At 36.8% G+C, this 13,750-nt stretch overlaps 1 protein-coding gene and 1 long non-coding RNA gene across 11 annotated transcripts in view; one reads left to right on the forward strand and one right to left on the reverse strand.

Moving 5' to 3' along the window:
- The window catches only part of LOC136876380 (ionotropic receptor 75a), a 370,517-nt gene that overhangs the window by 91,230 nt on the left and 265,537 nt on the right, over nucleotides 1-13,750 (forward strand). For all 9 annotated transcript variants that reach the window (XR_010860583.2, XR_010860582.2, XR_010860584.2 and 6 more), the window contains exons 3-4: nucleotides 9,684-9,992; nucleotides 11,424-11,503. Coding sequence is in view for 6 of the 9 variants with exons in the window: in XM_067150278.2 (XP_067006379.2) it covers nucleotides 9,684-9,992; nucleotides 11,424-11,503 (389 nt within the window). In the remaining 3 variants the exon portion in view is untranslated. The remainder of the gene's footprint in view (nucleotides 1-9,683; nucleotides 9,993-11,423; nucleotides 11,504-13,750) is intronic.
- Nucleotides 1-13,750, reverse strand: part of LOC136876381 (uncharacterized) — a 131,106-nt gene that overhangs the window by 4,156 nt on the left and 113,200 nt on the right. Inside the window, exon 3 of one of the 2 annotated variants that reach the window (XR_010860586.2) lies at nucleotides 1,233-1,942. The exons of the other annotated variant lie outside the window; for it this stretch is intronic. This is a non-coding gene — a long non-coding RNA (uncharacterized lncRNA). Of the gene's footprint in view, nucleotides 1-1,232; nucleotides 1,943-13,750 lie in introns of those variants that run through there. 2 annotated transcript variants of the gene reach the window in all.

Below are 13,750 nucleotides of genomic sequence, written 5' to 3' on the forward strand. Positions count from 1 at the left end.
TTCTGCACACCAGCACCTAACATCAGGTTTAGTTATGCCACATTTTCTTGCAGCTGCCCAATTATTCTTTATTTCTGCAAGTTTAATAACCATTAACTTCAAATTGTCATTATAATATTGAGGAGAAAGAGTTGAAAATTTACCAGCAATACCTGTTCCATGTGTCTCTATAATACGACGAACCATCACGAAAATATTCATGCTGTCTACAAAACTGTTACTTTTACTAAGTGAGCTGTACAACCGGCTGGCGCTAGATGAATGTCTCGCTTGCCTTGCGCTTGTTGGCTTCGGCCAACTTCAGTGGCTACCGATAACGACGTGGATGTTGAAGGTCAACTAGTTTATTGCGCCATTGTATGGCCATTCCATCCTTGCGTTTTTTGCACACGTACCTCACAATGTCAGCTTCAGCGTCCTTGTTGCGGGCCACTGAATGCATTAATTTTTGTACAGTATGCATTCTTTTAACTAGCCTATCTTTGTCTTCACACTAATGCAGAGCATCGACTTTAGTTATGCCATATTTTCTTGCAGGTGCACAATTATTCTTCATTTCCAGTTGTTTAATAAACATTAACTTAAAATTGGCATAATAATATTGACAAGAACCTGTTGAAAATTTGTCAGCAATGCCTGTTCCATGTGTCTTTACAAGATGATCCATCATGAAAATATTCCTGCTGTCTAAAAAACTGTTAGGCCTAATTTTACTAAGCATCAGGTACAGTAGATGCATTATAACTCTGCCACTGTGTAACCATGGCCTTTCCAAGACTTCGAAGTCTTGCATGTTTTGATGCCATTCTGAGGATTTGAGAAACGCTTTTTTAAAGGCTAGTAGAATATCATTCTCTCTTCACTATTTACCAAAAGCCAGTGATGTTACACAGAGAGGCACTGTACAATCGACTGCCGCAGCTAGCGATGTTTAATAAAGATATGGACGTTGATGGCCAACAAGATTTATGTGCGCGTGGGTGGGGGTTGGGGGTGATGGGAAGCAGCGTGGTTACCGTGGTAGCTGCCAGTGGTATTCTTTACTGTTAGGTCACAAATGCAAGACGACCGGTGATTTTTCACCCGAGATTCTGAGAAGAATACGTCATCTTGGATTCGGAGAAATATGGTAAATGGTATGAACACTAATAAAACAAGTAAACCTAGGACAGGTTTCAAGCCTTTGTGGGTCAGCTTCAGCTAGTATACATAAAAATGAATACATCTCAAAATTAAATGAATATTGTAATTACCAAAACTGATAAAGGAAATACACATTATCTTTTCAATGAACAACAAATCTCCAAAGTCACTAATATGAACATCAATAAAACTAAACAGGATTCTCTCCACTCTGGCATCCACAAAAATAAAAGCTACTTTCTACAGTATGTGATACACAGAGCCCTTAACATCCCGCTTTCCAAAAAATTATTACAATAAAGAATTTAATGTCATATACACTACAGCACATAGTAATGGTTACAATAAAAACTTTCCCCTTTCCAGAACAGTTTACAATAAAGGAATTAATGTCATATCGTATCCAGACTTTTTGTCACAACAGAAATGTACCACAGACTTTTCGTCACACCCTTTAAGTTACATGGACATTTTGTCACAGAAGCTTTGTCACAACCATGTAATTTCACTCTGCTAGAATGTCATTACTATTTTTGTCAAATGAACATTTTCAGTGAGGCTTAAAATAAGATTGATTACAAATCCAAAATATTATTTTAGAAATTTAAAAAACACCAGCAAAATTACATCTAAGGGTTCTCAGATATTGTAGAAGTCTGCCTTCAGCCTTGTATTCCTGGTACCTTCCAACAACTCTTTCAACTCGTCGATCAAAATCTACGTAAGCTTTCTTCTTCTTCCTGGGCAAATGGCCGGTTCCCAGTCTTTCAATATCCCAAAATATCTCTGCATTCTCAATCTGTAAGTGATGCAAGAGTTTATAAATTGATGGATGATCCTGACCGATAATTTTATTTATACGGTTGTGCCACGCCTCACACGTATTAGCTTTCTTGCTGCACATGGTTATGAGGGTGTTTAGGGGTTGTAGTAAGGATGTAAAGGAGAGGGCATATAAGTCTCTGGTAAGACCCCAACTAGAGTATGGTTCCAGTGTATAGGACCCTCACCAGGATTACCTGATTCAAGAACTGGAAAAAATCCAAAGAAAAGCAGCTTGATTTGTTCTGGGTGATTTCCGACAAAAGAGTAGCGTTACAAAAATGTTGCAAAGTTTGGGCTGGGAAGAATTGAGAGAAAGAAGGAGAGCTGCTCGACAAAGTTGTATGTTCCGAGCTGTCAGCGGAGAGATGGCGTGGAATGACATTAGTAGACGAATAAGTTTGAGTGGCGTTTATAAAAGTAGGAAAGATCACAATATGAAGATAAAGTTGGAATTCAAGAGGACAAACTGGGGCAAATATTCATTTATAGGAAGGGGAGTTAGGGATTGGAATAACTTACCAAGGAAGATGTTCAATAAATTGCCAATTTCTTTGAAATCATTTAGGAAAAGGCTAGGGAAACAACAGATAGGGAATTTGCCACCTGGGTGACTGCCCTAAATGCAGATCAGTATTGATTGATTGATTGATTGATAAATTGGACAGTACTCTCTTGTAGTAATTCCATGTTGTGGAAGGGAACAGAGGTGCTCTTCATCCTCTGCCGTCTGCCTAAAACATAATTTACTTCTAGGTAATCACAAATCACCTGTAGATCGTCATGAACTTCAGCTCTCAGGATTTCAAATGCTTCAGGTACCCGATTGACAGGGACGAAAGTCAAGACTAACAGTGACTGGATCTGTGCATGTAATTCTGAATTTTCCTCATCCTGACACTGTTCCAATATTCCTTCCTTTTGTATCCTTCTCCAGAGGCTTTGTGCAAAATGAAAGAAACACCCAGCAATATTACAATTTGGAAATGCTTCTATAACCGCTGACATGCATACAACTTCATAATCAGTAGAAACATAATCTGGTTGAAGGTCTTCATTATATTTTTCAGAAACGTTGTATTTCAGGACATGAAAAATGTCATTGTACGTTCCTTTATTGCGTCTGTTATTGAGGGAAAATACTACAAGGAAGATGACACCGTGCACTCTGCAATGGATACTATATAGTTGTGTTGTAATTTTGGGAACAACTCTGAACGTACCATCGCACATCCAATATTTTTCTGCCTTGATTATTCATAAGTTACGGTCTGAGCTGAATACAACTAGCCCTACCCGTGTGTCCAGGTGAAGTAGCCATCGTTCTCCATCTGTAGTTTCTTTATAAATTTGAGGCATATCTTCTAAACCTTCTATTGATGTTTGTTTGGGAGGTAAATTTTTCGTTCTTATGTGTCTAAGAGTCCTCTGCAGCATTTCCTTTTTTGGAAGTTTCACGTTAGTTTCATTTGGCGTAGAAGCCAATGTGTTTTGTACTATGACAGAAGGTGGTTCCCTAGATCTCTTAGCTGAATTTTTAACTTCTTCAACTTAGGAGGCTTTACAAGAGCCCCAGTCAGGAGCATGTGTATGTTCCCTCACTTGCAGTAACTAAATCAAATCAATCCATCAATCAATACTGATCTGCATTTAGGGCAGTTGCCCAGGTGGCAGATTCCCTATCTGTTGTTTCCTAGCCTTTTCTTAAATGATTTCAAAGAAATTGGAAATTTATTGAACATCTCCCTTGGTAAGTTATTCCAATCCCTAACTCCACTTCCTATAAATTAATATTTGCCCGAATTTGTCCTCTTGAATCCCAACTTTATCTTCATATTATGATCTTTCCTAATTTTAAAGACACCACTCAAAATTATTTGTCTACTGATGCCATTCCACACCATCTCTCCGCTGACAGCTCGGAACATACCACTTACAAGTGATAATTCGTATGTGTGATCCATATTGAATTTGATGTTTATCAAGAGTATTACAAAAGTATTTATTAAGACCACCTTTTCAATACAAGTTTGTGTAGTTAAGATTTACATAATATTATAACGTCTTATTCGGTACATGTTTCGCCCTCCTTCAGGGGCATCATCAGCCTTGACTCAAACCTTAAAATCATTGGTCAGGATCCTGAAAAATCCTTATATGTTAACAAAGATTAAGAATTCTTATTATTTCCTATTTGTATAATTCCTTAAAACTGATACAATAAAAACATCCAAACTTGTGGTTGATACAAGTGATTGCTAATGAAAAAAAAAAATTGATGGTAAAAGAAACTTTTCTTAAGTTAAAATTTGGTCACTCCTTTCGTATCTCTTGTGAAATTTAGAATGTTTATAACTAAAATGGATCTTCAACTTTTTTATACATGAGCTGCTTGAAAATGTTGGTAGTCATTTGTCTGATGACTCATTCTTTTTGGAAGAAGTATTTACTAGTTGGTTCCAGAGCCTAATGTGAACTCAAACATGAAGTGATAATGTCAGACTGTATTGACTACTAATCATGGAGACATTATTTGAATCTGTACAGTGCGATTGGTTAAGTTGCAGTCAAATTCGATGTTAAAATAACTGTTGTTAAAAGGTGTTTGTTGGATGAATCAAGCTTGCTGTCATGTGTGATGACAGGTTAGCTTAGCTTAGCTTAGCTTAGCTGAAATTGTTGCTCGATTGTGAAGCTCCATCATCTGTTGCTTAAAATTGTTGGTCGAATGGTGATGCTCAACGCAGTTGCTAAGTGTTGGCTCTTAACTTCTGGAGTATGAATTGAAAATTATCTGTAACATGAGGAACGGTGTGGAAGAATTAGACTTGTGATACAAGACAGTTAATCATGAACGAGGTCACTGTATGCGTGTTTACTTACTCCTTCAATTGTGCTGGATGTGTCTGGCTGCCCCGGCTGTGCCTGCCTGACTGGCGCTTCTGCTTCTAGTATTGTATTGGTGTAAAGGTAGGGGTGAGGAACATGGAGGGGAAGAGGGGGTAGGCAGAGCTTTGAAAGTGTGCGCTATTGGCTGGAGTAGTTTTTAGGGGTGGCTTAGGAGGGCGTAGTGTTATGCAAGGTAGTGGGAGCTTTCAATTATGAAAATTTAAAAGTGTTTAAGAATTTATTATATTTCAAATTCAAAATGCGCAATAATCTAGGTGTTGACCCATATAGAGGATATTTAACATCGGTAACATCATTGAGATTTTGGTTTTTATTATAGACTTGGTCTAAAACAATATATAATTTTTCAAATTCAATCATTAGTTTGCCTTTACTTATTCTTCTGATAATAGTAAGGTCATTTTCTATGGATGTGAAATGATGTCCTGCTTCCCTCATATGGGAGCTCATCACCGAATAATTATGCCTATTGGCATTGTAATGTTCCATGTATCTAGTATAAAAAGTTCAGCCTGTTTGGCTAATATATGAGATTCCACACTGTTTTTTTGTTTTTTTGTTGTAAGTTGCTTTACATCACGCCAACACGGAAAGGTGGCGACGATGGGACAGGAAAGTGCTAGAAGTGGGAATGAAGTGAGCGTGGCCTTATTTAAGGTACAGCCCCAGCATTTGCTTGGTGTGAAAATGGGAAACCATGGAAAACCATCTTCAGTGCTGCCGACAGTGGGGCTCGAACACACTATATCCTGATTACTGGATACTCCACACTGTGTGCAAGTTATTCTGTATATGCCAGATCCTGAATAACGGCTACTATTATGATTGATTGTGTTGTGATTAAAGAATATGTTCTGATTAGTGTTCTTTGTCCTGAACGCTACATTAATGTTATGTTTTTTAGGGTATTTGCAACCGAATAAATGGCTGGGTTATTATACGTAAATGTGACAAATTTAGTTTGTTTTTTTAGGCCTGTCTGGGAGGAGATTTGTGGTTAATTTAAGTTTGTTCTTATTGATTAATCAATTAAGCATTTCAATTTTAAACCTATTAAATTTTGCCAGATTCTTTTTATAGTTGAGTTCAGTTTTTAGATTATTAGATGAAAGAGGGATTTTTAGAGCTCTGTAAATTAAACTACAAAACATCACCTGTTTATGAGAGATGGGGTGTAAAGAATATTTTTTAATGGGTATAATAATCTAATAATCCAATAATCTAATAATTTCAAGGTTTGAGTTAAGGCTGATTAAGCCCCAGAAGGAGGGCGAAACATATACCGAATAAGAATATTATGTAAATCTTCACTACAAAAACTTGAATTGTATTGAAAAGGTGGTCTTAATAAACATTTTTGTAATACTCTTGATAGACATACCACTTAGTCAAGCAGCTTGTCTTCTTTCTCCCAAGTCTCCCCAGCCCAAACTTTGCAACATTTTTGTAATGCTACTCTTTTGTCAGAAATCACCCAAAAAAAATCAAGCTGCTTTTCTTTGGATTTTTCCCACTTCGTGAATCAAGTAACCCTGGTGAGGGTCCCATACAATGGAACTATACTCTAGTTGGGGTCTTAGTAGAGATTTATATACCCTCTCCTTTACATCTTTACTACAACCCCTAAACACTCTCATAACAATGTGCAGAAATCTGTGCCCTTTATTTACAATAATATTTCTGTGATTACCAAAATTAAGATCTTTCCTTACAATAACACCTAGATACTTACAATGATCTCCAAAAGGAACTTTCACCCTATCAACATAGTAATTAAAACAGAGAGAACTTTTCCTATTTGTGAAACTCACAACGTGACTTTTACCCCATTTATCATCATACCATTGCCGATTGTCCACCTCAAAATATTATCAAGGTCATTTTGCAGTTGCCTACAATCTTGTAACTTATTTATTACTCTATACAAAATAACATCATCCGCAAAAGGCCTTATCTCTGATTCCACTTCTTTACTCATATTATTTTTATATGCATAAGAGAATATAAAGGTCCAATAATACTGCCTTGAGGAATTCCCCTCTTAATTAACACAGTGTCAGATAAAGCCTCACCTACTCTAATTCTCTGAGATCTATTTTCTAGAAATATAGCAACTCATTCAGTCACTCTTTTGTCTAGTACAATTGCATGCACTTTTGCCAGTAGTCTCCCATGATCCACCCTATCAAATGCTTTACACATGTCAATCGCGATACAGTCCATTTGTCCCCCTGAATCCAAGAGGTCTGCTATATCTTGCTGGAATCCTACAAATTGAGCTTCAGTGGAATAACCTTTCCTAAACCCGAACTACTGTGAATCAAACCAGTTATTAATTTTGCAAGCACGTCTAATATAATCATAAAGTATGCCTTCCCCAAGCTTACATGCAACGCATGTCAAACTTACTGATCTGCAATTTTTAGCTTTATGTCAATCACCCTTTCCTTTATACACAGGGGCTACTATAGCAACTCTACATTCATTTGGTAAAACTCCTTCATGCAAACAATAATAAAATAAATACTTCAGATATGATACTATATCCCAACCCATTGTCTTTAGTATATCCCCAGAAATCTTATCAATTCCAGCCGATTTTCTAGTTTTCAAGTTTTGTATCTTATTGTAAATGTCATTGTTATAACGTGTAATTTTTAATACTTCTTTGTCAATAGCCACCTCCTCTATCTGGACAATATTCTTGTGATCAACAATCTTTACGTACTGCTGACTGAATAATTCTGCCTTTTGAAGATCCTCACGTACACACTCCCCTTTTTTATTAGTGATTCCTGGAATGTCCTTCTTGGAACCTGTTTCTGCCTTAAACTACCTATGTATACCCTTCCATTTTTCACTAAAATTTGTATGACTGCAAAATATGCTTGCCATCATGTTATGCTTAGCTGACTTCTTTGCTAGATTCAATTTCCTAGTAAGTTCCTTCAATTTCTCCTTACTTTCACAGCCATTTCTAACTCTTTTTGTTTCCAGTCTGCACCTCCTTCTTAGTCTTTTTATTTCTCTACTATAATAAGCTGGGTCTTTACCATTCCTTACCACCTTTAAAGGTACAAATCTATTTTTTCATTCGTCAACATTTGCTTTAAACCCATCCCAGAATCTGTTTACATTTTCATTTACCGTTGTTCACCGATCATATTTATTTTAAAAACTCCCTCATGCCTGCTTTTATCAGCCATAAGGTATTGCCTAACAGTCCTACTTTTAAGGTCTTCCTTTCTATCACATTTCTTTTTAACTATGACAATAACAGCTTCATGGTCACTAATACCATCTATCACTTCAGTTTCTCTATAGAGCTCATCTGGTTTTATCAACACCACATCCAGGATATTTCTCCCTCTTGTTGGTTTCATCACTTCCTGAACCAGCTGTCCTTCCCATATTACCTTATTTGCCATTTGTTGGCCATGCTTCCTGTTGTTTGCATTACCTTCCCAATTGACATTTGGTAAATTCAATCTCCCTCTACAATCACATTCCTTTCCATGTCGTTTCCCACATACCTGATTATCTTATCAAATAATTCTGAATCAGTGTCTGTGCTACCCTTTCCCAGTCTGTACACTCCAAAGACATCAAGTTGCCTATAATCTTTAGAAATGAGCCTTAAACCTAGAATTTCATGTGTGTCATCTTTAACTGTTTCATAGCTTAAAAATTCTTCTTCCACTGGAATGAATACTCCCCCTCCTGCCACTCCTATTCTATGATACACATTCCGGTTCTGCGAGAAAATTTCTGCTTCCATTATATCATTTCTCAGCCATGATTCAACTCCTATTACATTATCTGGTAAGTATATATCTATTAAATTACTTAATTCTATTCCTTTCTTTACAATACTTGTACAGTTCAACACTAACATTTTTATGTCATCCCTATTTGACTTCCAGATCCCTGTAACCTTATCACCACTCCCTAGCCCACACCATTTCCCTGAATGTACCTCCCTATTTCCCTTCTAAACAAATTTCCGAACTTATACGTACCATTGCGGTTTAAGTGAAGGCCATCTGAGTGCAGATTTCAATCTCTTACCCACCCATTTGGATCTAGAAATCTCACTTCCAGTTTCCCACATACCCACTTCATAGTCTCATTTAAATCCCCAATCACCCTCCAGTCAGTATCCTTCCTACACAGTAGTCCACTGATAATAATCTCCGCATTCTTAAACACATGTGCTGAATTTACCAGATCCCACATATCCCGAACTATGTTGCTACTTATACCAGCTTGTCTTACATTGTTGTTACCAACATGAATCACAACCTCCTTCTCCTTCCCCTCCTCCTTCTCTTCTACTTCCCTCAACATCTGCCTCAACCTAATTCCTGGATAACACTCTACCCTGGTTCCCTTTTCTCCATACACTTTCCTTATAATGTCTAACAATGGAAACCCCATGACCAGAGCCTCAACCCTACCCACCTCATTTGATCCCCTCCCCTTGTGATCAGGCCTATCTTTCCTGACAGCTGCAGAAGCTACCTCCTCCTCCCTTTTCTCCCTCCCAAGACCCTGTTCCACCTGTCTTTTCCTATCCTCTACTCTACATTTCCCTTTTCTACCTTTTCTCTTCCTTCTACTTCCACACATCTCAGCAACAGTTTCCAGTTCATCATTTTTCCTCTCTTGTTCTACCTGCAGTGACTCGTACTGTTTTCTAACAGACAACTGTCCTGAATTCTGACCCTGAATAGAGCCCTTAGCCTTCTCCTTTTTACCAACAACAGAATACCATTGCAATATTATTTAAATTTATTTACATTTTTCAGAAAATATCATACAAGATCTTGACTAGCACTGGCATAAGTTGGCTTTTCCTTCAAACAAAGCAAGGACCTTTCTTTTCCAACATGGTTACTTCAAACAGTTATCTGGTGCATCATTTGGCCACAAGGCATATCGATGTCACAATTGGATCAATTGTCAACTGTAAAATCGTCTTGTATAGAATGTCATATCCTTATTCAGAGACTATGAAAAAAGTTGGACAGTGGTCTGTCAATAAATTCGTTCTCATTGAGGATACAGCAAGAAATATGCCTGATCTGCAAGGGTTAATGATAAACATCACATCTGAGGTAAGTAGAACTCCTCTTCTGAATTGTCTAGAGTTATGGAGGAGGAAGAGTTGATTTTTTCTAGATATATTTATGAAAAATACAGAAGAATTTTAGAGAACATTTGTTTTCTGATAAAGAATTACACTGACTTTTAACACACTTTTCAAGAGTAACTAAAGATAAGTGCAGTCAGTCTGATTCTGTATCATTTTATCATCACTATATAATGGATGTATATTTAAGATTTCTGTTTCCTTAATATTATGCGTTAGTATAATCTTATACTTCTCATTTTTCTCATGTTGTCTCCTTGTAGAAGGTTAGTGACTATCATGGAGTAATTTTTCCTTTTTTTGGCAATGGAATTAGTTGATTTTTTTCTTCAAGAACAGCAGGGACCTTTCTTTTTCAACATGATGAATTCAAGCAGTTAACTGGTGCATCATTTGGTTACAAAGCAGAATTATATTGCCAATCCTTTCTTGTGCCTTTGCTGGCAAGATCTAACATTTACAGTAGCCTACACTATGTCTTCTGGTATGGGCTAGAAATTTTTTTTTTTTTTTTTTTTTTTTTTTTTTTTTTTTTTTTTTTTTTTTTTTTTTTTTTTACTTTCATCGACCTGTCTCAGTCTCATCTTTGACTTTGACGATATGAAAGTGACTGAGGTATGATCAATATTAGTAATGATACTCCTTATGCAGCCAATCCCTGCTATGAATTGTGGGGTCACTCACAGGGTCAGTTGGTGTGTGCATTTCAGTGAGCTTGGCTGACTGATATGTAATAGCAACTTCTGGCTTGGTGAGAAAAGCAACAGGAAACTGTTTCAATCCTCATTTCTCTACACTGCCTCTTCAGTGATGCCTGCATTATTTACGTCAGCTGATGATAGAGCTGTTGAGGATCAAACCACCCTTCAGGCTGAATACCCAACATACAATGCTTTCTTATTCCTATATCTCTATACATGACTTGATTCCATGTTTTTTGTTACTTTCGCATACTTCTCCTACACTGTTGTTTTGTTTATGTCAAACCAGTGTTCAAAGTTTTGCACCCAGGATAATCTTCTGTGCCCATATTTGGCTTCTATGATCAGTTGTACCACCCTCTATTAATCATTCAAGAAGATGTGACCTAAACTGGTTGCTTCCCTGTGTTTTGCAAGGGTTAAGATTTCACATGATTTCCTGCAACAAACAAACAAACAAACAAACAAACAAACAAACAAACAAACAAACAAACAAACAAACCAAACAATCAAACACATATACAAACAAAACTTGAACTGAACCAACTTTCAGTTTCTGTTTATCAAATCTAATAAGGTGAGACAAAAATTTGAAGTGTACAGACAAAATCATAATTATTTTACAAATCTACAAGCCTTTAAAATTCATAAACTGTGTTTTGTTCCATGTAAGAGTGTTATGTTATTTCTTCCAGCATCAACAGTTTAGTCACCAAAACAGGCAATTATTTGATCAGTCAGTACTAGGACTACTGAGAGGTGTTCTCAATATGAGGTGAGCTTTTAGTTTTTACTGCAAATTATTAATCCTTTCCTAATGTAATCTCCTTTGAAGTGGTCAAACAATGTTAAGTTATATATTATTGACAAAATACACACATCAAAAATGTTTTGTACCACTGCAGACGAACAAGTTCTTGACCTTTCACCTAAAAGTAAAAGAAACACATACAGAGGCATATATCAGCATTATTCATTGTCCAACAAAACAACAAATGAGAGCTTATATAACAATAAAGCTTTGCTTTCTCAATTTGAGTTACTCAATACAGCACACACCAGTACCTCTAATATTGGGTAACATGTCCCCTTGCAATGATGCAAGCCTGAATTCATCTTGGTATATTGTCCACTAGTTCATCAAGGTGATGTTAATTCAAATTGTTTCACACCTGAATGGTGATTTGGCATAGATCTGGTAGGGTGGTTGGTGGGTCATGATGTCCATATACAGCCTTCTTTAATTTATCCCAGGCATGTTCAGAAGGGTTCATGTCCGGCCAACACAGCAGCCACTCTTGTCGAGCGATATCGTGATCACGCAGGAAGACATTAACGGAAACTGCATGATGGATATGCCTATTATCGTCCATTAACCCATTAGTGTATAAAGTTAATGTTTTGTGTTTTATTTCAATTTATCTACACATTTCCACTCTTAATAATTGCAGAAACATGTTCCAACAATCATAAAGTTCATACAAGTGATAGTTTTATTAACAAAGGCCGTCTGATATATTGGATGCTATGCACTCAAGTTAGTACAACAACACTAGTTACTCAGCATTATACTGTTCAATAATGTTGCAAAATGTTAAAAATTATCAAGTAAATGGAGTCTGAAGACAAGCTTTCAATGAGACAGTTTATGAGGAAATAGAACCTGTGACTAGCACAATGAAAAAGAAAGGAATATCATTCTTAGAGCATCTAATACGGTCACCAGAAAATAGAATCAGTAGAAAAGTAACAGAAAAATTATGGAAGAGTAAGAATAATAATAGATGGATCACAGAACTTGAAGAAGACATGAGAGAGTTGCATATTACGATAGAAGATTTAAAATACAAAAATTTACTCAACATATTGAAAGATAAACACACTAGACTACAGACAAAAACCAAAAAGCAGAGAATAGGAAGAGTGATTCCAGAAGCAGAAAGAAAATTACATTCAGAAAGGATGAAACAGTATTGGGCTTACAAAAAGAAGAAAAACCTCCATAAACCTGACTAAGTAGCTCTATGTTGGCTAATAAATTAAAATAAATAATAAATATTGCAAGCTAGGTAGTGTTAGAGGGTTGGATTATATTATCCAATTTACACTGTAAAGTAGATCTACAATTTCCACTAAAGACTTATCACAATACTGTATACGCTATTTACGGTTATGTATTTACTGATTATGATATCCACAGAAGCATTCAGGTGAAGTCCAAACTGGTCAAGCTGATCCACTCTACGGATGCCACTATAGGACATGAACAGCTTTCATTGCGGTACAGACACTTTGCATACTCTTTACGCTGGACCCCCTTGATGCACTGCTTATCTCTATCTGTTTGTAGTTCATACCAGCAATGAAAACACTGTTGTCATTCCAGTGCACCAGTAACGCACCACCAAAACTCCTGCAGTCGTATGATCCCCTTATTTTCCTGTCCACCTTTCTTTGAAGGGGGCACTTCTCTGTCTTATTTCTTTGAAATGTCCCTGTGGCACTTGTTCCCTTTGAAGCCAGATATCTTGCCAATTTCAGGAATGTAAAGTAGTTGTCAAAAAATATTGTATGCCTCATGTTTGTTTCAGTTCCCCCTGAATCAGTGAGAGGTAGCATTACACTTCCTCACTTCCTCTAGGTCCAAATTAATTCATCTTTTCATTTTACATTGCTGTATACACTTGGAAAGGTGGAAAGGTATCCTATAGCCACTGGCAGAGAAAGAAGTCTAGCGGAATTTCACAATTTTGTGCATTATCTGATTGGGGGTGGGGGTGGGGGTGGGGGTGGGGGGTGGAGGAGACAGGAAAACAGTCAGTCACTAAATGAGATGTAGATTGTGATCTTGTCCACTTTGGAGCTGCTTTTTTTGTATTCAAATTTGACCTACTAATGCTTTTGAATTTCCTATCAGGGATATCGGAAATAGGGGTACTGAACCAATCTTATGACTCTATTTCCACATGACAGCTTCCTTTTACATGGTTTTCTGGTTTTTCAGTTCCATCTGAAAACTTTC

This window comes from Anabrus simplex, chromosome 6 (genome assembly GCF_040414725.1).
Source record: "Anabrus simplex isolate iqAnaSimp1 chromosome 6, ASM4041472v1, whole genome shotgun sequence".
Classification (NCBI taxonomy): domain Eukaryota; kingdom Metazoa; phylum Arthropoda; class Insecta; order Orthoptera; family Tettigoniidae; genus Anabrus; species Anabrus simplex.